General features: G+C 49.0%; 2 protein-coding genes across 2 annotated transcripts; both read right to left on the bottom strand.

The window, feature by feature from the left end:
* Positions 1-1,667: 1,667 nt before the first annotated feature.
* UBR7 (ubiquitin protein ligase E3 component n-recognin 7) lies at positions 1,668-14,717 on the bottom strand. The gene is made up of 11 exons (XM_073638283.1): positions 14,484-14,717; positions 8,595-8,728; positions 4,996-5,056; positions 4,615-4,710; positions 4,419-4,472; positions 3,917-4,022; positions 3,617-3,768; positions 3,057-3,212; positions 2,758-2,920; positions 2,488-2,549; positions 1,668-2,380 (listed from the first exon to the last, which is right to left on the bottom strand). The coding sequence occupies exons 1-11, from the start codon at positions 14,643-14,645 to the stop codon at positions 2,288-2,290; spliced, it is 1,239 nt and encodes a 412-aa protein (XP_073494384.1). The 5' UTR covers positions 14,646-14,717; the 3' UTR covers positions 1,668-2,287.
* Positions 14,718-20,463: 5,746 nt separating this feature from the next.
* On the bottom strand, positions 20,464-22,701 carry LYSET (lysosomal enzyme trafficking factor). Its single transcript, XM_073638287.1, has 2 exons — positions 22,496-22,701; positions 20,464-21,253 (listed from the first exon to the last, which is right to left on the bottom strand). The coding sequence occupies exon 2, from the start codon at positions 21,235-21,237 to the stop codon at positions 20,842-20,844; it is 396 nt and encodes a 131-aa protein (XP_073494388.1). The 5' UTR covers positions 21,238-21,253; positions 22,496-22,701; the 3' UTR covers positions 20,464-20,841.
* Between the last annotated feature and the right edge of the window lie 2,318 nt (positions 22,702-25,019).

Here is a 25,019-nt window from a genome sequence, read left to right as displayed (position 1 = left end):
TAGATCGGGTTGTTTCGGACGCGGCGATACCAAATATGTGTACTTTTTTTGGTTTTGCATAAATATACGGATTTATTGGTTTAATATTTTATTTATTTTAATTTATTTTGTGATTTTTTTTTAACAGTTTAAAAACATTTTTTTTTCACATTTTTACTTAGTCCCTGTATGGGACATTAATTTTTATTTTTCTGATCTCATGTAATGTAATAGACATGTATTACATTACATGAGATCTTCGCTGACTGTTTCACAGTCAGTCTCTTGCCTGGCTTCAGCTGCAGGCTGAGCCAGGCAGGACACCATATATGGCAGATCTGGAGGCGGTCATGTGACCTCCAGCTGCCATAGCAACGTCAGGTCCTGGAAGGTAGAAGGGGGCCGTCGGAGAGGTAAGTGGACGACCCCCTCTCCTCCTGCTGTCTTCTATATGCCGCGATCACTATAGATAGCGGCATATAGAAGACAGCAAAGGGTTAACATCATTGGGACCTGATCCAATCAGGTCCCGATGATGTCCCCTGTCAGAGCTAACGCTCTGCACCGGAATTGCAGCGCTGGTCATGAGCGCTGCGAGACCACCCACCGTTTTTAAACTTCGGCGCTGCACAGAGCCCAGCAAGCGCCGACGTTTATCTACAGTGGGCGGTCGGGAACCGGTTAAAACAAGAGTGGAGACAAAAAGTGAAAAATTAATCCCTGTGAAGCATCTGAAGGGTCAAAACTTCCTAAATGTGGTTTTGAATACCTTGAAGGGTGCAGTTTTTAAAATGGGGTTCACTCTTGAGTATTATGACATATAGACCCCCAAAATTCATTTGAAATGTGAAGTGGTCCCAAATAAAATTGGTTTTGCAAATTTTGTAGGAAAAATGGAAAAAAATTGTTGCTAAAGTTTCTACATTTTTAACAAAAAAGTTTCAAGAATGATGTTGATGTAAGTAGATGTGGAAAGTGTTACTGGCCTAGCCCAATCAGATCTCATACTTTGCACTGACGAGGAGCAATACCGCGAAACACCGCTTCTGCAAATTGAGATTCTGATTTGGCTTTTAGCCCAAGTCCTATTCCAGGACTCGTTAAAGGGGCGATAGTGACTTGTAGGATCGCTGCTTCCGACAGGTGGCGCTATAGAGTTCTAGTCCTTGTCCTTTCTGAATGCACAACTTGCTTATTAGGACTGCAATTTTTTAGATTTTTCAAATTTCCAATTTTTTTTCACAAATAAATGCAAATTATATCGACCTAAATTCACCACTAATATAAAGTACAATGTGTAATGAAAAAATCCTGAATCACTGGAATATGTGGAGGCTCCAGCGTTATTGTCACGGTCGGTCTCCACCTGTCAGATGGCTCCAGTGTTTGCTGGACGAGCCGGAGGTCACTTTTCTATGCCAGTCTATGAGCGCCCCCCGTTCTGGCTCAGTCACCTCTGACTTCCGGACAGTCGGAAGTTGCAGTCACAAGATGTCGGCGTGGGGGAGATCTGAAGACGGTGGGTGATCAGTAGAATAGGAGGTGCAGGGATCTTACGGTAGTAGCACGACTCCACCCAACGCTACAATATAAAAACGTAGGAGTGGTGCTTTCAGTTAACCCCTTACTATACATTTCCCGCTGAGATGCAGGATTGTTTCTTACCTGGTGTAAGAAAGAGGCAGATACAAATGTCATTATCTATTTTATTGTAATGACGCTCGTGAAGAAAACTAAAAATACACGATCAGCGATACGACAACGTGATGAAGCACAAGCAACGTGCGGGCCGAGGGGCTGATTAAAAACACCGAGCAGCGGGGGCCGAGCTGATACAGCCGAGCCGAGAGCTGCAATGTACAGAAATCTACCGCGGATTATTATCAGTGGCCCTATCTCTACAAGAGAGAACACAAAGGTTTAGGGGAACAAGACCCTAAAAATAGGAAACGTCTTAATAGATTCTGCATGATTCCCATTAAACCCGGGCGACATCAGTGGCCCGCGGTGTCTGTCCGGGCTTCGTGTCCGACACCGCGGGCCACTGATGGCACCTGGCACTTGTGACCGATTATTCAAACCTGATGACGGCTACAGGGGAGACACAAACTCATAGGGGGTCCTACAACAGCCATGTAATTTGGGGATTGGCCGTGCCGTAATATTAGGGTCCATTAGTCACTGATCTATGATTTGACGCTTCGGCAGCTATTTGTCTGTATAAAATAGTAATTAAAACTCAACACTGGGATAATGGGGGAGGGGATGGACACCCGCCATTGTTTATAAAGCACAATGTCAGCTGTCATTAGCTGCAATAATACTGCATCCCGTCCAGACGCCGCCGCTTCCGAGAACGGAGATCTTCAAAGAATTTCTGGATGTCCTGGGTTTGGACGACCTGGAAAGAAAAAAAAAAAAAAAAAGAAAAAAAAATGTGTATGCAAAGTCAGTAAGGAACGCGGTCGGCGATAAGGGGGGGCGGGTTAAGGGATAAGGGGTCTTTACCTTTCCTTCTTCAGCAAATTTCTTCAGGTAATCAGTCAGCTCCGACTTCAGGTCGTTATATTCTGAGAACACGAAAAAAGTGGGAAATGAATAAGAGGATATTCTCATGTTATAAAGGGCCCATGTATTGCCGGGATGTGATCTCACTGTGGGGGCCTGACCACTGGGACCACCACGACAGTGAAAAGGAAAGTGCTGCATTGAACCTTGAATGCTGGGGGTCCGATGCAGAGACCCCTCCGATCACAGATTTACTGTATGAGCACTTACCACTGATGAGCTCCACCTGCTGGACGCGGTTCATGCTGCTGAGAGCCGTCATCAGAGGGTCTCTGCTCCCCTCCGCCTCCTCAGATTTCCCCTTATTCTCATAAGCCTGAACGGTGTCGCATTCATCCAGAAGGAACAGAATTTCCAGCTCCGAGTACAATTTCTGTGAAAAGTAAAGAACAACGTGATCAGATGCAGCTTCCTATAAAGTCCGGCCCATAAAGGGGGTCTCGTATCAGAAAACAAGACGACGACCACATGCGCCACCCAGAAGAGCAGGACACGACGATCCCTCCTACCATGCACTGGTCACAGCGGCACAGTTTACTCCGCCAGTTGCTCAGCCAGTAGGTGGCGACCTTTGCTCCGGGTGTCGGATGTTCTCGGTTCTGATACCGTTTGCACTTTTTATCTTCAGATTTCACTGAACTGGAAGCGACGCCGTTTACAGGTTTCTTTATAATAAAAAAGATCATTAATTAAAAGGTGTTTTTTTTCCATTTCATTAGAAAAGCATTAAATTTATATAAAAAAAAATTTGAAGTCAGATACAATCAGTATTTATTTATTTTACTCACTTATATAGCCCCATTAACTCCTCAGAGCTTTACAGACATTGTGAGCCCCAATGGGGACAGGGCCCATAATCTAAATTTCCTATCAGTATGTCCTTGGAGTGTGGGAGGAAACTCACGCAAACACGGGGAGAACATACAAACTCCTTGCAGATGTTGTCCTTGGTGGGATTTGAACCCAGGACCCCAGCGCTGCAGTGCTAACCACTGAGCCACCGTGCTGCCCAGTATAAATTGAAAGTCAGAAATCTTTCAGTGCGAAGACACCTCCGTACACCCCGTACCTGGTCACAGCTGGTGGACGGGGACGTCTCTTCCTTCACGTCCTTCTCCTCCTCGCTCTTTATACTGGGGCCGTTCTGCGCCTTTTCTGGACTTTCCTCCACCTTGACGTCTTCGTCCACTTCTGCCGACGTGATCTTGGTGACTGCAGGGACTAAATCATAGACCCTTGTGTGAGCGCCCCCTAGTGGTGACTGAAGGCGGAGGAAAATCACTACATTCTCTCAGCTCATAGGAAAAGACGGCTCCGTGAGATTCCCATGTCCCATCACCCTGTCCCATTAGTGTATGGCCGCAGTTACCTCCTATGTTATAGCTGTAAGCCCAGAGGAAAGGGCAGCGCTCCATGCAGCACGGGCACACCATCTCCTGATACTCCAGGTGCTCGGGGGGCGCTGCGCCCAGGTGCTGTAATACAGAGAGTGTTATAGTCCATGTACCCCAGGACATTAATATTGCAAATAACTTTATGCAGGGTGCCCGTCCCCCATTGAGTACATCCACCCCCCTCCCGATGTGCATTTACTTTTAGGCTTATGCCCATGACAGACCAGAGGGGCCACCATTAGACAGCCCATGGTCGTGTCGTAGGGGAGCTGATTGCACAACAGAAGGAGACCCCCTTCCTATGGATAGTTACTCCAACATCAGAGTTCTCTCTAATCCCAGTTTTTCAGAACCTGCAAACAGGCCGTCAAAATCACAAGGAAGGGGTTAAAGAAAATGCCCTAAAAAAAAAATCTCTAGATCCAGGTCTGTGACGCCCAAATGGAAGCAGAAATGGCGGCAGCGTCCTGCACTCACCCTCCCGTGAAACCAGTCCTCACACACGACGCACTGGATCATCTCATCCGAGATCTACAGGAGGGAAGACATTCATCACCATTAGTTTCCCAGCACGATGAGGGTAGTAGTCTCACTCAGCTGAAGCTACCCCTAATGGATATTTTCTCTTCCTGATGAATTGAACCTTGGCGCCGTCGCCCCTCGGGCAGCTCACCTCATCCTCGGGGTCGGGGTACGGTCTCCGGCAGGTGCAGTACAAGCCAAAGAAGTTCTGGTTGTATTTATTCCCGGCATTTACCTTCTCCTTCTCCTGAAGATGAAATATCCATGGGAAATGAGGAAAAAAAAACACAGCAACCAGAGGGGATTATAGGGTTAACATTCCCCCAGCGCCCCCAGGTGGTGATTATCACAATTACCACAGCTACAGTTCATACTCCCTGCGAGATTCTGGATTATCAGATGGTCACGGAATAGGATAGAGTTCAGACAACTGCGCAGCACAAACACAAAAGACGCTCAACAATCAGGCTGCCGCAACTGATAATCCAGAATTCACCACCTGTCCGCTCCTGCCGGTATTAATCACACGCACCGGGAACAGTTTACACTCCATCTGCTGGAACTTGCCGTTTCCACAGTCGCATCGAAAGTTCCTGCAGTGAAGAAACGATAAAGATGAACGTGTGATAGATGGTGAGCCGGCGACATCAGCAGAGTGTGTGTATATATCACGTGCCGGTGAGATATATATATATATATATATATAAAATCACCAGTCACACCTTCTCATTTAAAGATTTTTCTGTATTTCATGGTCTTCACTTCACAGGTGTGCCCTGTCAGGTTTAATAAGTGGGATTTCTTGCCTTATAAATGGGGTTGGGACCATCAGTTCTGTTGTGCAGAAGTCAGGTGGATACACAGCTGATAGTCCTAATGAATAGACTGTTAGCTGCTTTTTTCTTGCCATAATACAAATTCTATGTAAAGAAAAACGAGTGGCCATCATTACTTTAAGAAATGAAGGTCAGTCAGTGCGAAAAATTGGAAAAACTTTGAAAGTGTCCCCAAGTGCAGCTGCAAAAACCATCCAGTGCTACAAAGAAACTGGCTCACATGAGGGCCGCCCCAGGAAAGGAAGACCAAGAGTCACCTCTGCTTCTGAGGATAAGTTTATCCGAGTCACCAGCCTCAGAAATCGCAGGTTAACAGCAGCTCACATTAGAGACCAGGTCAATGCCACACAGAGTTCTAGCAGCAGACACATCTCTACAACAACTGTTAAGAGGAGACTTTGTGCAGCAGGCCTTCATGGTAAAATAGCTGCTAGGAAACCACTGCTCAGGACAGGCAACAAGCAGAAGAGACTTGTTTGGGCTAAAGAACACAAGGAATGGACATTAGAGCAGTGGAAATCTGTGCTTTGGTCTGATGAGTCCAAATTTGAGATCTTTGGTTCGAACCACCGTGTCTTTGTGCGACGCAGAAAAGGTGAACGGATGGACTCTACATGCCTGGTTCCCACCGTGAAGCATGGAGGAGGAGGTGTGACGGTGTGGGGGGGCTTTGCTGGTGACACTGTTGGGGATTTATTCAAAATTGAAGGCATACTGAACCAGCATGGCTACCACAGCATCTTGCAGCGGCATGCTATTCCATCCGGTTTGCGTTTAGTTGGACCATCATTTATTTTTCGACAGGACAATGACCCCAAACACACCTCCAGGCTGTGTAAGGGCTATTTGACCAAGAAGGAGAGTGATGGGGGGCTACACCAGATGACCTGGCCTCCACAGTCACCAGACCTGACCCCAATCGAGATGGCTTGGGGTGAGCTGGACCGCAGAGTGAAGGCAAAAGGGCCAACAAGTGCTAAGCATCTCTGGGAACTCCTTCAAGATTGTTGGAAGACCATTTCCGGTGACTACCTCTTGAAGCTCATCAAGAGAATGCCAAGGGTGTGCAAAGCAGTCATCAAAGCAAAAGGTGGCTACTTGGAAGAACCTAGAATATAAGACATATTTTCAGTTGTTTCACACTTTTTTGTTAAGTATATAATTCCACATGTGGTAATTCATAGTTTTGATGCCTTCAGTGTGAATGTGCAATTTTCATAGTCATGAAAATACAGAAAAATCTTTAAAATGAGAAAGTGTGTCCAAACTTTTGGTCTGTACCATACATACACACACACCAGTGGGTACGGAAAGTATTCAGACTCCTTTACATTTTTCACTCTTTGTTTCATTGCAGCCATTTGGTAAATTCTAAAAAGTTATTTTTTTCTCATTAAAGTCCACTCTGCACCCCATCTTGACTGAAAAAAAAACAGAAATGTGGAAATTTTTGCAAATTTATTAAAAAAGAAAAACTGAAATATCACATGGTCATAAATATTCAGACCCTTTGCTCAGACACTCATATTTAACCCTCAACTGGTGAGGTGGGGTTTTTGTCACGCAACTGGTGATGTGGGGTTTCCTATAACCCAGTGTTTAGAAATCTCTTATTTTTACAGAAAATGCAAAGGATTACATTTGTTTTAATCGTTTTCTTATTGGCGATTGATTACACAGGAGTATAACAAATTTTTGACACCCACAAATGGATGGAAGCTAGTGAGACACGTATCCTCATACCAGCATTTTTCAATGAATGACAGCTGAACAAAAATTCCCTGGGGTGTGGCAAACCCCACCTCACCAGTGGAGGGTTAAGTCACATGCTGTCCATTTCCTTGCGATCCTCCTTGAGATGGTTCTACTCCTTCATTGGAGTCCAGCTGTGTTTAATTAAACTGATAGGACTTGATTTGGAAAGGCACACACCTGTCTATATAAGACCTCACAGCTCACAGTGCATGTCAGACCAAATGAGAATCATCAGCTCAAAGGAACTGCCCAAGGAGCTCAGAGACAGAATTGTGGTAAGGCACAGATCTGGCCAAGCTTACAAAAGAATTTCTGCGTTACTCAAGGTTCCTAAGAGCACAGTGGCCTCCATAATCCTTAAATGGAAGACGTTTGGGACCACCAGAAGTCTTCCTAAACCTGGCCGTCCAGCCATCTTGAGCAATCCTGGGAGAAGAGCTTTGGTGAGAGAGGTAAAGAAGAACCCCAAGATCACTGTGGCTGAGCTCCAGAGATGCAGTAGGGAGATGGGAGAAAGTTAACTTTGTGGACCTATCACTGCAGCCCTCCACCAGTCAGGCCTTTATGGCAGAGTGGCCCGATGGAATCCTCTCCTCAGTGCTAGACATATGAAAGCCCGCATAGAGTTTGCTCAAAAACACATGAAGGACTCCCAGACTATGAGAAATAAGATTCTCTGGTCTGATGAGACGAAGACAGAACTTTTTGGTGATAATTTTAAGCGGTATGTGTGGAGAAAACCAGGCACTGCTCATCACCTGCCCAATACAATCCCAACAGTGAAACATGGTGGTGGCAGCATCATGCTATGGGGGTGTTTTTCAGCTGCAGGGACAGGACGACTGGTTGCAATTGAAGGAAACATGAATGCGGCCAAGTACAGAGATATCCTGGATGAAAACCTCTTCCAGAGTGCTCTGGACCTCAGACTTGGCCGAAGGTTCACCTTCCAACAAGACAATGACCCTAAACACACAGCTAAAATAACAAAGGAGTGGCTTCAGAACAACTCTGTGACCATTCTTGATTGGCCCAGCCAGAGCCCTGACCTAAACCCAATTGAGCATCTCTGGAGAGACCTGAAAATGGCTGTCCACCAACGTTCACCATCCAACCTGACGGAACTGGAGAGGATCTGCAAGGAAGAAATGCAGAGGATCCCCAAATCCAGGTGAGAAAAACTTGTTGCATCATTCCCAAGAAGACTCATGGCTGTACTAGCTCAAAAGGGGGCTTCTACTCAATACTGAGCAAAGGGTCTGAATACTTATGACCATGTGAGATTTCAGTTTTTCTTTTTTAATAGATTTGCAAACATTTCTACATTTGTTTTTTTCAGTCCAGATGGGGTGCAGAGTGCACTGTAATGAGAAAAAAAAGAATTTACCAGATGGCTGCAATGAAACAAAGAGTGAAAAATGTAAAGGGGTCTGAATGATTTCCGTACCCACTGTATCTCTATTCACATTTAATATGTGCCGGTGTGTTATATGTTACAGTGTGTTTATATGGGGTCCCGGGCGCAGACGGGGGTACAAACCTCTTGGTATACAGCTCGTACAGGTTGTGTCCTTCATGGCACTTATAGGTACAGGCCAGGCAGATCCCGGCGGGCTCCTCACTTTGGGGGGTGCACGTGTTACACGCATACAGCGCCTGCCGCCTCACATAACCCTGCAAACAGTATGGACATCAGCTACAAGCCCCACACCAAGAGATAGGGGGTCTCCTGTATTATGAGGGGTTACTGTCAGGAGATGGGGGTCTCGTGTATTATGGGGGGGACGGGACAGTCAGGAGATGGGGGGTCTCGTGTATTATGGGGGGGACGGGACAGTCAGGAGATGGGGGGTCTCGTGTATTATGGGGGGGGGACGGGACAGTCAGGAGATGGGGGGTCTCGTGTATTATGGGGGGGGGACGGGACAGTCAGGAGATGGGGGTCTCGTGTATTATGGGGGGGGGACGGGACAGTCAGGAGATGGGGGTCTCGTGTATTATGGGGGGGGGGACGGGACAGTCAGGAGATGGGGGTCTCGTGTATTATGGGGGGGGGGACGGGACAGTCAGGAGATGGGGGTCTCGTGTATTATGGGGGGGGGACGGGACAGTCAGGAGATGGGGGTCTCGTGTATTATGGGGGGGGACGGGACAGTCAGGAGATGGGGGTCTCGTGTATTATGGGGGGGGGACGGGACAGTCAGGAGATGGGGGTCTCGTGTATTATGGGGGGGGGACGGGACAGTCAGGAGATGGGGGTCTCGTGTATTATGGGGGGGGGGGGGCGGGACAGTCAGGAGATGGGGGTCTCGTGTATTATGGGGGGGGGCGGGACAGTCAGGAGATGGGGGTCTCGTGTATTATGGGGGGGGACGGGACAGTCAGGAGATGGGGGTCTCGTGTATTATGGGGGGGGACGGGACAGTCAGGAGATGGGGGTCTCGTGTATTATGGGGGGGGACGGGACAGTCAGGAGATGGGGGTCTCGTGTATTATGGGGGGGGACGGGACAGTCAGGAGATGGGGGTCTCGTGTATTATGGGGGGGACGGGACAGTCAGGAGATGGGGGTCTCGTGTATTATGGGGGGGGAGGGGGGGACAGTCAGGAGATGGGGGTCTCGTGTATTATGGGGGGGGGACGGGACAGTCAGGAGATGGGGGTCTCGTGTATTATGGGGGGGACGGGACAGTCAGGAGATGGGGGTCTCGTGTATTATGGGGGGGGACGGGACAGTCAGGAGATGGGGGTCTCGTGTATTATGGGGGGGACGGGACAGTCAGGAGATGGGGGTCTCGTGTATTATGGGGGGGAAGGGACAGTCAGGAGATGGGGGTCTCGTGTATTATGGGGGGGGGACGGGACAGTCAGGAGATGGGGGTCTCGTGTATTATGGGGGGGGACGGGACAGTCAGGAGATGGGGGTCTCGTGTATTATGGGGGGGGGACGGGACAGTCAGGAGATGGGGGTCTCGTGTATTATGGGGGGGGGGGCGGGACAGTCAGGAGATGGGGGTCTCGTGTATTATGGGGGGGACGGGACAGTCAGGAGATGGGGGTCTCGTGTATTATGGGGGGGGACGGGACAGTCAGGAGATGGGGGTCTCGTGTATTATGGGGGGGGACGGGACAGTCAGGAGATGGGGGTCTCGTGTATTATGGGGGGGGACGGGACAGTCAGGAGATGGGGGTCTCGTGTATTATGGGGGGGACGGGACAGTCAGGAGATGGGGGTCTCGTGTATTATGGGGGGGGAGGGGGGGACAGTCAGGAGATGGGGGTCTCGTGTATTATGGGGGGGGAGGGGGGGACAGTCAGGAGATGGGGGTCTCGTGTATTATGGGGGGGACGGGACAGTCAGGAGATGGGGGTCTCGTGTATTATGGGGGGGACGGGACAGTCAGGAGATGGGGGTCTCGTGTATTATGGGGGGGGACGGGACAGTCAGGAGATGGGGGTCTCGTGTATTATGGGGGGGAAGGGACAGTCAGGAGATGGGGGTCTCGTGTATTATGGGGGGGAAGGGACAGTCAGGAGATGGGGGTCTCGTGTATTATGGGGGGGAAGGGACAGTCAGGAGATGGGGGTCTCGTGTATTATGGGGGGGACGGGACAGTCAGGAGATGGGGGTCTCGTGTATTATGGGGGGGACGGGACAGTCAGGAGATGGGGGTCTCGTGTATTATGGGGGGGACGGGACAGTCAGGAGATGGGGGTCTCGTGTATTATGGGGGAGCACTGTCAGGAGATGGGGGTCTCGTGTATTATTGGGGAGCACTGTCAGGAGATGGGGGTCTCGTGTATTATTGGGGAGCACTGTCAGGAGATGGGGGTCTCGTGTATTATTGGGGAGCACTGTCAGGAGATGGGGGTCTCGTGTATTATTGGGGAGCACTGTCAGGAGATGGGGGTCTCGTGTATTATTGGGGAGCACTGTCAGGAGATGGGGGTCTCGTGTATTATTGGGGAGCACTGTCAGGAGATGGGGGTCTCGTGTATTATTGGGGAGCACTGTCAGGAGATGGGGGTCTCGTGTATTATTGGGGAGCACTGTCAGGAGATGGGGGTCTCGTGTATTATTGGGGAGCACTGTCAGGAGATGGGGGTCTCGTGTATTATTGGGGAGCACTGTCAGGAGATGGGGGTCTCGTGTATTATTGGGGAGCACTGTCAGGAGATGGGGGTCTCGTGTATTATTGGGGAGCACTGTCAGGAGATGGGGGTCTCGTGTATTATTGGGGAGCACTGTCAGGAGATGGGGGTCTCGTGTATTATGGGGGAGCACTGTCAGGAGATGGGGGTCTCGTGTATTATGGGGGAGCACTGTCAGGAGATGGGGGTCTCGTGTATTATGGGGGGGGCGGGACAGTCAGGAGATGGGGGTCTCGTGTATTATGGGGGGGGACGGGACAGTCAGGAGATGGGGGTCTCGTGTATTATGGGGGGGGACGGGACAGTCAGGAGATGGGGGTCTCGTGTATTATGGGGGGGGACGGGACAGTCAGGAGATGGGGGTCTCGTGTATTATGGGGGGGGACGGGACAGTCAGGAGATGGGGGTCTCGTGTATTATGGGGGGGGACGGGACAGTCAGGAGATGGGGGTCTCGTGTATTATGGGGGGGACAGTCAGGAGATGGGGGTCTCGTGTATTATGGGGGGGGGGGACGGGACAGTCAGGAGATGGGGGTCTCGTGTATTATGGGGGGGGACGGGACAGTCAGGAGATGGGGGTCTCGTGTATTATGGGGGGGGACGGGACAGTCAGGAGATGGGGGTCTCGTGTATTATGGGGGGGGACGGGACAGTCAGGAGATGGGGGTCTCGTGTATTATGGGGGGGGACGGGACAGTCAGGAGATGGGGGTCTCGTGTATTATGGGGGGGGACGGGACAGTCAGGAGATGGGGGTCTCGTGTATTATGGGGGGGAAGGGACAGTCAGGAGATGGGGGTCTCGTGTATTATGGGGGGGAAGGGACAGTCAGGAGATGGGGGTCTCGTGTATTATGGGGGGGACGGGACAGTCAGGAGATGGGGGTCTCGTGTATTATGGGGGGGACGGGACAGTCAGGAGATGGGGGTCTCGTGTATTATGGGGGGGACGGGACAGTCAGGAGATGGGGGTCTCGTGTATTATGGGGGGGACGGGACAGTCAGGAGATGGGGGTCTCGTGTATTATGGGGGGGACGGGACAGTCAGGAGATGGGGGTCTCGTGTATTATTGGGGAGCACTGTCAGGAGATGGGGGTCTCGTGTATTATTGGGGAGCACTGTCAGGAGATGGGGGTCTCGTGTATTATTGGGGAGCACTGTCAGGAGATGGGGGTCTCGTGTATTATTGGGGAGCACTGTCAGGAGATGGGGGTCTCGTGTATTATTGGGGAGCACTGTCAGGAGATGGGGGTCTCGTGTATTATTGGGGAGCACTGTCAGGAGATGGGGGTCTCGTGTATTATTGGGGAGCACTGTCAGGAGATGGGGGTCTCGTGTATTATTGGGGAGCACTGTCAGGAGATGGGGGTCTCGTGTATTATTGGGGAGCACTGTCAGGAGATGGGGGTCTCGTGTATTATTGGGGAGCACTGTCAGGAGATGGGGGTCTCGTGTATTATTGGGGAGCACTGTCAGGAGATGGGGGTCTCGTGTATTATTGGGGAGCACTGTCAGGAGATGGGGGTCTCGTGTATTATTGGGGAGCACTGTCAGGAGATGGGGGTCTCGTGTATTATTGGGGAGCACTGTCAGGAGATGGGGGTCTCGTGTATTATTGGGGAGCACTGTCAGGAGATGGGGGTCTCGTGTATTATTGGGGAGCACTGTCAGGAGATGGGGGTCTCGTGTATTATTGGGGAGCACTGTCAGGAGATGGGGGTCTCGTGTATTATTGGGGAGCACTGTCAGGAGATGGGGGTCTCGTGTATTATTGGGGAGCACTGTCAGGAGATGGGGGTCTCGTGTATTATTGGGGAGCACTGTCAGGAGATGGGGGTCTCGTGTATTATTGGGGAGCACTGTCAGGAGATGGGGGTCTCGTGTATTATTGGGGAGCACTGTCAGGAGATGGGGGTCTCGTGTATTATTGGGGAGCACTGTCAGGAGATGGGGGTCTCGTGTATTATTGGGGAGCACTGTCAGGAGATGGGGGTCTCGTGTATTATTGGGGAGCACTGTCAGGAGATGGGGGTCTCGTGTATTATTGGGGAGCACTGTCAGGAGATGGGGGTCTCGTGTATTATTGGGGAGCACTGTCAGGAGATGGGGGTCTCGTGTATTATTGGGGAGCACTGTCAGGAGATGGGGGTCTCGTGTATTATTGGGGAGCACTGTCAGGAGATGGGGGTCTCGTGTATTATTGGGGAGCACTGTCAGGAGATGGGGGTCTCGTGTATTATTGGGGAGCACTGTCAGGAGATGGGGGTCTCGTGTATTATTGGGGAGCACTGTCAGGAGATGGGGGTCTCGTGTATTATTGGGGAGCACTGTCAGGAGATGGGGGTCTCGTGTATTATTGGGGAGCACTGTCAGGAGATGGGGGTCTCGTGTATTATTGGGGAGCACTGTCAGGAGATGGGGGTCTCGTGTATTATTGGGGAGCACTGTCAGGAGATGGGTGGCGGTCTCCTGTATTATTGTATTATGGGAGGTCACTGTCAGGAGTTGGGGGGTATACAGTCAGGAGATGGGGGTCTCCTGTATTATGGGAGGTCACTGTCAGGAGTTGGGGAGGGGGGGGGGGTCTCCTGTATTATTGTATTATGGAAGGTCACTGTCAGGAGTTGGGGGGGGTCTCCTGTATTATTGTATTATGGAAGGTCACTGTCAGGAGTTGGGGGGGGGGGGGGTCTCCTGTATTATTGTATTATGGAAGGGCACTGTCAGGAGTTGGGGGGGGGGTCTCCTGTATTATTGTATTATGGGAGGGCACTGTCAGGAGTTGGGGGGGGTCTCCTGTATTATTGTATTATGGAAGGTCACTGTCAGGAGATGGGGGGGGGTCTCCTGTATTATTGTATTATGGGAGGTCACTGTCAGGAGTTGGGGGGGATACAGTCAGGAGATGGGGTCTCCTGTATTATGGGAGGTCACTGTCAGGAGTTGGGGAGGGGGGGGGAGGTCTCCTGTATTATTGTATTATGGAAGTTCACTGTCAGGAGTTGGGGAGGGGGGGGGGTCTCCTGTATTATGGAAGGTCACTGTCAGGAGTTGGGGGGGATACAGTCAGGAGATGGGGGGGGTCTCCTGTATTATTGTATTATGGGAGGTCACTGTCAGGAGATGGGGTCTCCCATATTATGGGGGGGGGGTACTGTCAGGAGTTGAAGGGGGGGGGGTCTCCTATTATGAGGGGGGTCACTGTCAGGAGTTGGAGGTCTCCTGTATTATGGGGGGCACACACGGGTCCGGGCTGAGGGCCGTTTGCCCCCTGATACCTCCGGGTACGAGCACTTCTCGGCGTCGCTCCCGCCCAGCACCGCGCAGGCCTCATCCTCCAGGGCGTCGTCCTCCTCCAGCACATCCAGCAGGGACAGCACCGGCTCCTCCCCGGCCGCCTCCTCCGCGCTGCGCTTCTCTCCCTGCCCGTTTGCCGCCATCAGAAACACTAGAGAAAAAGAAAAGAGGTAACGACACTTCCGGCGCTGGCGGGCGGATATCAGTGGAAGAAAAGACAAACTTCCGGTGTTGGAGGGCGGAAGCGCGTTCCCTTCAGCTCTTCCTCCTGCTTCTGTTGTGAAACAATTACTTGTCGTTATAGTAACCGATGAACGCCCTCCCAGAGGGCGGGGCAATAATCTGGGCGTAACGAAAAGATGCCTGACTTTATGACATCATGATCACGTGATTATGGTGTTTGCCACTTTCTAACATGGCGGCTTGATCTTGCCGCTCTTTGATGACGTCATTTGACAGTGGCTGTACAATCCAGCATGGAGCTGAGCGCGGAAATGATCGGCAGGGATGGATGTAGCTGCCCGTTCCGGGTAACCTGCGAGCGGACGCTGCGAGGACTGCAGGGAGGTCTGGAGCGGCTGCAGGGGGAGGTGTCGGCGGAGCTCAGCCGGCTGGTGGAGCAGGAGAGGTCTGCGGGAGCCCCCCAGGACCAAGGTCTGTCTCCTATAGGAATCACTGAGCGGCTGCCTCCATCATACACCCCAGGGAGTCCAGGGGGCGGGGTCACTCACCAGCTGTCAGTCTCAGGACCGCCTCCTGGACTCACTAAGGTCAGAAGCCCCTGGGGCAGCAGTGCTATCATGTATTGTCTTTAACCGCAGAGATGCATCGCTCTGCAGTGCAGCTGTGTACACAAAACGGTGCAACAGTGCTCATAAAAGCTATTCACAAACTTTTATATATTTACATAACGTTGCTGGGGAGCTGTAGAGGGGGTCCGGGGCCCCGGGAGCTGTGGAGCCGTGTCCGGGATCTCTAGAGGGGGGCCCTGGGAGCTGTGGAGCGGGGTCCGGCGCCCCGGGAGCTGTGGAGCGGGGTCCGGCGCCCCGGGAGCTGTGGAGCTGGGCCCGGCGCCCCCGGAGCTGTGGAGCGGTGTCTGGGGCCCCGGGAGCTGTGGAGCGGGATCCAGATCCTCTTATTCCTTACTGGGGTCATAACTGAGCAGAGTGGCAGCGGGCGCGAGCAATGGTGCTGCATCATCAGGAGCGGTCCCCCGGTCTACTGCTCGGTCAGGGGGCCCAGACTTGTCCTGTATGGGGAGAAGACCCCAGTGATCCCAGGACTTCCTTGCCCATCACTTGTTTAATCCTATGAATATAAAGCGATGACTCTCCAGTCATCCAAAGCAAGTGGTGATCTTAGAATGAATGCAAAGGAGGAGTCGCTTCTTGTTTTTGTTTTTGCTTCGGTTTTCAGGTATTTAATAAAACACTGCCACATTTTGCTGCCGGGGGATAATCAGGAGCTCGGGGGTCTCTGCTCAGCCCCTCGCCTGTTTGTAGCTTGCACCTACAGTGCTGGCCAAAAGTATTGGCACCCCTGCAATTCTGTCAGATAATACTCAGTTTCTTCCTGAAAATGATTGCAATCACAAATTCTTTGGTATTATTCTCTTCATTTAATTTGTCTTCAATGAAAAAACACAAAAATAATTGTCCTAAAGCCAAATTGGATATAATTCCACACCAAACCTAAAAAAGGGTGTGGACAAAAGTATTGGCACCCTTTGAAAAATCATGTGATGCTTCTCTAATTCATGTAATTAACAGCACCTGTAACTTACCTGTGGCACCTAACAGGTGTTGGCAATAACTAAATCACACTTGCAGCCAGTTAACATGGATTAAAGTTGACTCAACCTCTGTCCTGTGTCCTTGTGTGACCACATTAAGCATGGAGAAAAGAAAGAAGACCAAAGAACTGTCTGAGGACTTGAGAAACCAAATTGTGAGGAGGCATGAGCAATCTCAAGGCTACAAGTCCATCTCCAAAGACCTGAATGTTCCTGTGTCTTCCGTGCGCAGTGTCATCTAGAAGTGTAAAGCCCATGGCACTGTGGCTAACCTCCCTAGATGTGGACGGAAAAGAAAAATTGACGAGAGATTTCAACGCAAGATTGTGCGGATGGTGGATAAAGAACCTCGACTAACATCCAAACAAGTTCAAGCTGCCCTGCAGTCTGAGGGTGCAACAGTGTCAACCCGTACTATCCGTCGGTGTCTGAATGAAAAGGGACTGTATGGTAGGATACCCAGGAAGACCCCACTTCTTACCCCGAGACATAAAAATGCCTGACTGGAGTTTGCCAAAACTTACCTGAGAAAGTCTAAAACGTTTTGGAAGAATGTTCTCTGGTCAGATGAGACAAAAGTAGATGGGAAAAAGCATCAACATAGAGTGTACAGGAAAAAAAAGAGGCATTCAAAGAAAAGAACACGGTCCCTACAGTCAAACATGGCGGAGGTTCCCTGATGTTTTGGGGTTGCTTTGCTGCCTCTGGCACTGGACTGCTTGACCGTGTGCATGGCATTATGAAGTCTGAAGACTGCCAACAAATTCTACAGCATAATGTAGGGCCCAGTGTGAGAAAGCTGGGTCTCCCTCAGAGGTCATGGGTCTTCCAGCAGGACAATGACCCAAAACACACTTCCAAAAGCACTATAAAATGGTTTTAGAGAAAGCACTGGAGACTTCTAAGGTGGCCAGCAATGAGTCCAGACCTGAATCCCATAGAACACCTGTGGAGAGATCTCAAAATGGCAGTTTGGAGAAGGCACCCTTCACATATCAGGGACCCGGAGCAGTTTGCCAAACAAGAATGGTCTACAATTCCAGCAGAGCATTGTAAGAAACTCATTGATGGTTACCGGAAGCGGTTGTTCACAGTTATTTTGGCTAAAGGTTGTGCAACCAAGTATTAGGCTGAGGGTGCCAATACTTTTGTCTGGCCCATTTTTGGAGTTTTGTGTGAAATGATCAATGATTTGATTTTTGCTTCATTCTCTTTTGTGTTTTTTCCTTACAAGCAAATTAAATGAAGAGAATAAGACCAAAGAATTTGTGATTGCAATCATTTTCAGGAAGAAACTGAGTATTATCTGACAGAATTGCAGGGGTGCCAATACTTTTGGCCAGGACTGTATGTGGATAATTGGTGCAAGTCTGTGAAAGCTGCACCAGACTCCTCCTCCGCCCCGGTGAGGGCCGCGCTGCACAATGTTGTCCCCAAATACTGTGGGAAGTCGCAGAACTTTCCACTATACAATAATGAAACTTTGACGACAGACAGAACAGAACATTCTTCACTGACTGATACTTTATTTATCTTTATTAAGAAAATGACGCAGAAGATGATGATGATGAAGACGATGGAAAGAACGGGATCTTGTCCAGCAGCCCCCCGTCAAAGAGGACGAAGACTCGGCAGAGCTAGTGGTGGATACTCGTCTTCTGGGGTTCGTGGACTGTAATGAGAAAGACCCAAAGAACCCCCTAAACTTGTGACTGGGATCAGTTTTTTGCTCTCTACATCAGGATCTGCTACGATCATTGACAGCGGTGGCACAATATGGCAGCTACTTCTGTAGTTTATATAGGAGGTGACACAAATAAACCTTCCTGCTGGATACATTGTCGCTGAGAGGGGAAGTCATGTGACCAGTGCGGTAATGGTATATAGCATCCTGCAGGTGAAGATACAGAGATGACAATGGCGGCAGAGACCAGGGTGATACTAGGATCGCATTGTAATAATGGCAGCTTATAGGGAACGTGTGATGTGGCTGATACTACTGAGGAGGAAGAGGGTGCTTTTGTTTTCAGCCTGGGAGACAGAAGTGTGAAAATAGGAAGTCTGGTAATAATGGTGAGATGTTATAACACCAGCAAGAAGGAAGCACCGACAGCATCCTATGTATACATCGGGCAGCCTCTAACCTCTTACTTAATACATTAACTACTGGAAATAGATCAGCGGTGACATCACTGAGAATGCCGCCTATCCATCACCAGAGATCAGCGGTGACATCACTGAGAATGCCACCTATCCATCACCAGAGATCAGCGGTGACATCACTGAGAATGCCGCCTATCCATCACCAGAGATCAGCGGTGACATCACTGAGAATGCCGCCTATCCATCACTAGAGATCAGCGGTGACATCACTGAGAATGCTGCCTATCCATCACTAGAGATCAGCGGTGACATCACTGAGAATGCCGCCTATCCATCACCAGAGATCAGCGGTGACATCACTGAGAATGCCGCCTATCCATCACCAGAGATCAGCGGTGACATCACTGAGAATGCCGCCTATCCATCACTAGAGATCAGCGGTGACATCACTGAGAATGCTGCCTATCCATCACTAGAGATCAGCGGTGACATCACTGAGAATGACACCTATCCATCACCAGAGATCAGCGGTGACATCACCGAGAATGCTGCCTATCCATCTCTAGAGATCAGCGGTGACATCACTGAGAATGCCTCCTATCCATCACCAGAGATCAGCGGTGACATCACTGAGAATGCCTCCTATCCATCACCAGAGATCAGCGGTGACATCACCGAGAATGCTGCCTATCCATCACTAGAGATCAGCGGTGACATCACTGAGAATGCCGCCTATCCATCACCAGAGATCAGCGGTGACATCACTGAGAATGCCACCTATCCATCACCAGAGATCAGCGGTGACATCACCGAGAATGCCGCCTATCCATCACCAGAGATCAGCGGTGACATCACCGAGAATGCTGCCTATCCATCACTAGAGATCAGCGGTGACATCACTGAGAATGCCGCCTATCCATCACCAGAGATCAGTGGTGACACCACAGGTCAATATACAGAATGTAAATGACTTTTCCCATCATGGAGGTCACAGATCTCTCGTTATACAGTCACACTTCTGCTGTTATCGGTAACATTTCCTTATCACATTTTATGACTCAAAAAAAAAAAAAAAAAGTCGTGAATGGAAAATAAATAGTCCTGCTCAGTTTACTCAATGCAAACAATGATGGTAGTAGTAGTCCATATATTAACAAATAACTATATAACTACATCCTCATTTTCCTCAAACCTTGGAACAAGAATTCAAATCCTGTTCTTAGTTTATCAGAGCACTCTGAGAGTTGTAGTATTATATCTCGCATTTATTGAATGGCCTTTGTAACTGCAGCCTGACCTGTACCAGTGAGTGCAGCTGCACCTCGCCCAGGCCTGAGCGGCACTCCGGGAAGGGTGAGTGGCATTATGTGAAATTTCTAATCATAGTTTATAAATTGACAGGGTTTTATGTCAGTTTATCTTCCATATCATGAAAAGTTCTAAAACTTTATAATAAACTTTGTCTTACTCTCTCACCATCAGTGAATGGGTACACCTTGGTTTACATCCAGAAGTCAAAAACCTGTACGTACTGATCGCACTTCTAGCTGAGGGTTCGTTGCACTTGTATCTAATTCTAAACACCCTTGTAAAAAAAATCCTAGGTTACAATCAGGCATGTATTGTACTTCATGCAATTTGTAGCAATAAATCTGCTCCAATGTATCAGTAGTGGGACAATGTAAGCTTTGCATTCAGGAGTTTTCCTATTCATTGACTAAAAGCAGAAATCCTAAAAGTGTTGTTCCAAATCTACCAGATCGGTGATCACCTGCAGATTGGGGGAATAACCAATCTGACCCCCGCCTATTTTGAGCAAGAGTACAGCGCTCGGCTACCTCCGCCCATCCCATGCAAAACAAATAGAGCAGTACTGAGCATTCTCGGCCGCTGCTGCTTTCCGACACTGGTAATCGGTGGGGGCCCAGCTGTCGGACCCCCAGAGATTTGCAGATTATCCCCTACTCTGTGGGTAGGTGATAACGTTTACATGCTGGGAATAACCCCTTTAAAGAAGTGAAACTGCACCAAGAAAGGAAACACTTTAATAAGCAGAGGACATGAGGTTTTTAATCACTTTTTACGTGTTTTATTGATAGAAGTGCAATTTCCCAAGTTTAAAAAAAAAAAAAAACACCCAATAGATGTGGACGATTTCATAGAATAGAAAATCAAATGACATCAGTCACAGTCATTGCCAGGAATATAAAAGTTCAGGGTTTATCTTTATGAAGCGCAAGAAAGTGTTAAAGATACAGACACCGGAGGGAAGCCATGATGAGGACGACGTCTGGTCATCACCAAGAAGAGTTTGCAGCTCGGCTTTTACCCAAGCGATTAGCTGCCAGAGGGTTACTTTTCCCCAACATTAAAAAGGGCTACGAAAGAGAGGGCGAGGCACTGTAGTAGTCAGCCGCTGCGGTGTCATCATGAGGTCCATAGGCTCAAGTGTCAATCAACTGCAGTCTGCTGATCTGATTGGAGGCTTTGACGAAGGACTGGTGGCGGTTGCAGAGGACGGCCAGGCAGATGGGTAGGATGCAATAACCGACCGTCCGGGGGTCAGCTCTGGTGCAGGAATAGAGGAAAAGGAAGAGCTGGAAGTAAGGGAGGAGGAAGAGGGCCGCCCACAGCCAAAACGGCAGTGCCAGCAGCCGCGCCTTCAGGGAATGTGTCCATGACGCTGCCTCCCCGGGGTCTTGCGGTTTCGGCTGCACGTGCTCCAGCGCCAGTCTGTTGTAAGTCTCGTTAATCTCAAAGACGTAATAGAAAGCGGCTGCGCTCACAAGAAGGTAGAGGCCAACCCCGATCCATCCCATCCGCTGCCGAAAATTCATCATTCTCCATGCTCCGCATCTGCAAGGACAAGAGTTTACAGGGGCATTAAAGGGCCGGTGTCCAGTCTTATGTGTATGACGTTACAGCCCTGAATAGCGAAGTGCTGCTACTTTATAAGAAGCTTTGTTTCGAGGAACCACTAATTGCAAGAACCCCCGCTTGCAGTTAGTGAATAAGAACAGTTGTTTCCATCCACAGGCTGAACCTGTACACACCTAATGTAGCAAACCTTCTGCTGTGAGAAACGGTCTCCAGTCTAGAGAATACTCTTAAGTTAAAAAACAGCAGAAATCACGCTCTAATGGTTTGTTACAATGTATCAGTGCAGCAAGCGCGGGGTTTTCTAAACAGACTGGTTTGTTACAGGTGTATCCAGATTACACAGCCGGACTGCGGCATATCGGGGCAGGAGATAGATCGGAGGCTGCTGGGTTTAGCTTACAGAGGATTATCTAGACTGGATACATTGCAACAAAGCTTCAGCTCTAGGAAGTATTAGATCTGTACACCATTTCAGCCTCCCCAACAGCAAGCAGAAGTCTTAAGAAATATGTATTAGCAAAGTTGTATAACTCTTCACTTACATAGGACTGCTGAGCTGCAGTACAATGGTGACATATCAGGGACACAAGAAAACCACAATCTGCAGCAACGCTAGAAGCAGAACAGGAAGAGCTCAGCGTCTTGTGATCACTTTGCATAACGACAGATGTCACAATGAGGGACAGATATGAGGCTGCAGATGCAAAAAGTGCACACGGACTGCCAAACCTAAGCCGTGTGTCTGCCGGGGGGCTCCTCTCAGAGAGGGACCCGGGGTAGTATCCTAGCCGGTAAAAAATCTGGCTCCTCTAAGGGATTCCCGGCTCCTCTCGGTGGGGAACCACCTGGGGTTAATCTTGGCTCCTCTCTAGGGGTGGTGGGTGACATTTTGCCTGCTCTCAGGGGGAACGGTCTTGTGTCGAGGGGACCTGGCCGGGGGAGGGGGGATTCTAGCTCCTCTAGGGGTTGTGAGGGGAATGCTGGCACCTCTCAGGGGGGGCTCTTCCTCCTCTAAGGTGGTATTCTGGCTCTTATAGGCCGAACATCTGGCTCCTCCGGTGGGCTCTGTCTTCTCTCGGGGGATCTGGCTCCTCTCTAGGAGTGCTGGGGGGTATTTTGGCTTCTCTCAGGGCACCTGGCTTGGAGGAGGGGGATTTTGGCTCCTCAGGGGGGCCTATGCTGCTCCTTCTGTAGAGGTCGCTCTCCCTGCTGTCTCACCTGTCTCCGGGGAGAGGTCTCCTGCTGCTCCGGTGTCAGTCCCTCCACTTCCCTCTCATCTCTGCAGTGAGTGACGCTTCTCTGCCCAAACCGGAAGTGACTACTCAAATCACAGACGAGATCCCATCCGCAGCCCTGGCGGCGGCCATCTTTACTGTGGGCAGAACCTGCCAGTCCTCCAGAGTTAGGGAATGTTTCTTCCATTACAAGCACCGCGCCTCCTCTTCCTCCTGTAGACACCGAGGAAGAAATCAGGGTGGGGAAAATGTGCAATCCTCAACAGGTAAGCCAAAGCGAAAAGCACGATCATGTGATCTGTTCTACAATCACATGACCCCGTCACCTGATAGCTCTGCTCTTGCGCAGATCTAGACTTTCAGCTCTGTCACCTGACCTGAGGGGGGAGGGGCTTACTTCATCACGTGGTCACTTATCTTCTTGTTAGTGCAAGCTTTCACATGCATAAGTTCTGCCATAGTTTCGTTTTCGATCCTAATATTTTCTGACCACACTGCAGCCTCCTGGGAAATGTCATTAGATTTAACCCTTTAAAGACCCTGCTATACATTTATTTATTTCCTTTGTGACATTCTACGCCTTCAAAAGAGGCAGAAAGTTTCTAAAAAGATTTTCCACGTAGCTGTAGAAGGGCCGGATATTTTCTGGAGGGGATTCATTTTTTTTATTTTATTTTGGGGTCTATGTGATATATTTTTAAAAAAAAAGTTAACTTTTTTTTTCTCTTTTGGGAGGGTGAGGAGGAGTCAAATTGATCAGAAGACCAGCAGCATTGCTGTGTAGTTTTTCCTTTATGGCGGCCATTATTTTATGGTTCTGGATGCAGCAATACTAATAATCTGCACTTTGTTTAAGAATAAACCTTCTGTTGTGTAATATTGCACTTTTTTAAAATAATAAAGAATAAAGTTTTTTTATTTTTTTTTTTCTCTCTCCACTGGATTTCTTTATCGGGTAGGGGACATGAATAATCTGTCTCAGGATAAGAAGGGGTTAAATAATCCAACAACTTCAATATTTAAAGCAAATATTAGGAAACTGCTTACACAGCAACTCCATAAATGCCTGTTATTACAGGAGTTGTCCCATTAGCTGCAGTTTATCCAGGAGGATGAGGGCTGTAATGTCCTGTGGTTTGTCTGACTATCTATCTGTATATCCACTGGTGCCGCCATTGTCTTTCACAATTTCTCTGGTACAACTAAAATAGAGATTCTCTGCAGGTGGGTAGTAATAAAAAAACAAACCGTTCTCGTTTTGTGTGTGTGCAGCTCCAATGCACGTCTAAATGTCTCTATGGTTATAGACTGCAAAGCTTGCAGCAGAATATTGATGCCTATGTCTAAGGCCACGTTCACACGTTCAGTATTTTACATCAGTATTTAAAAAGCTAAAATCAGTAGTGGAACAATCAGAGGAAAAGTATGAAGGAAATGTAAACCACTTCTGCATTTTTATTGGTACATTTTTAATTTTATTAAAAGTATTAGTTGAAAACAAAATTCATACCAGGCTATTTGGCGCCATTTTTTTTTGTAAGACACTGTGTCTGCGAATTCGCAAAGTGTCTTCAATACAATGGCACCTGAGATGGCGGTATGCGCATGCGCTGATTCTGGCACCATTTTATTAAAGTAATGTACGTCAACATCAACATAGCAGTGTGCACGTGCCAGCCATAGGGATAAAGGCGATGGTCGGCGCGTGCACACTGCTATGTTGACATTGTAGTAGAATTCTTCAGTAAAATGGTGCCGGAGTCAATGTGTGTGCATACCGCGATATCTGACACCATTTTGTTGAAGATACAGTGTCTTAGTGCGGTATGCACACACGCTGACTCCGGCACCACACTGCCCAGGCACCGCCCATCCCGGCTTTGGACAGAAGGACGCGTCCAGCATTTTATATAAGATGTACGGAGTAGAACACCACATATTGAGGTGCTGTCTCAGTTTCTGTGTAAAGCAGCGCCCCCTCCTCCAACCACCAGGGGGCCGTGTAGACTCATCACTGATCTCACATTATACAGATTCTACATTCTGTCAGTATACAGTCATGGCCAAAAGTATTGAGAATGAGACAAATAGTAATTTTTCCAAAGTTTACTGCTTCATTTTTTGTAATGGCAATTTGCATATACTCCTGAATGTCAAAGAGTGATCAGCTTAACAGCAATTACTGTACTTGCAAAGTCAATATTTGCCCAGAAAATGAACTTTAGCCCCCAAAACACAATTCAACATCATTGCAGTCCTGCCTTAAAAGGAGCAGCTAACATCGTTTTAGTGATTGATCCATTAACACAGGTGTGGGTGTTGATGAGGACAGGGCTGGCGATCAATCAGTCATGATTAAGTAAGAATGACATCACTGGACACTTTAAAAGGAGGCTGGTTCTTGTTATCATTGTTTCTCTTCAGTTAACCATGGTTATCTCTAAAGAAACACGTGCAGCCATCATTGCACTGCACAAAAATGGCTTAACAGGGAAGAGTATCGCAGC

Source organism: Phyllobates terribilis, unplaced genomic scaffold (assembly GCF_046119375.1).
Source record: "Phyllobates terribilis strain yellow unplaced genomic scaffold, ASM4611937v1 Scaffold_7__3_contigs__length_470593459, whole genome shotgun sequence".
Taxonomy (NCBI): Eukaryota; Metazoa; Chordata; class Amphibia; order Anura; family Dendrobatidae; genus Phyllobates; species Phyllobates terribilis.
Note: the sequence above shows the minus strand (reverse complement) of the source record. Positions and strands in the feature narration are given on the sequence as shown.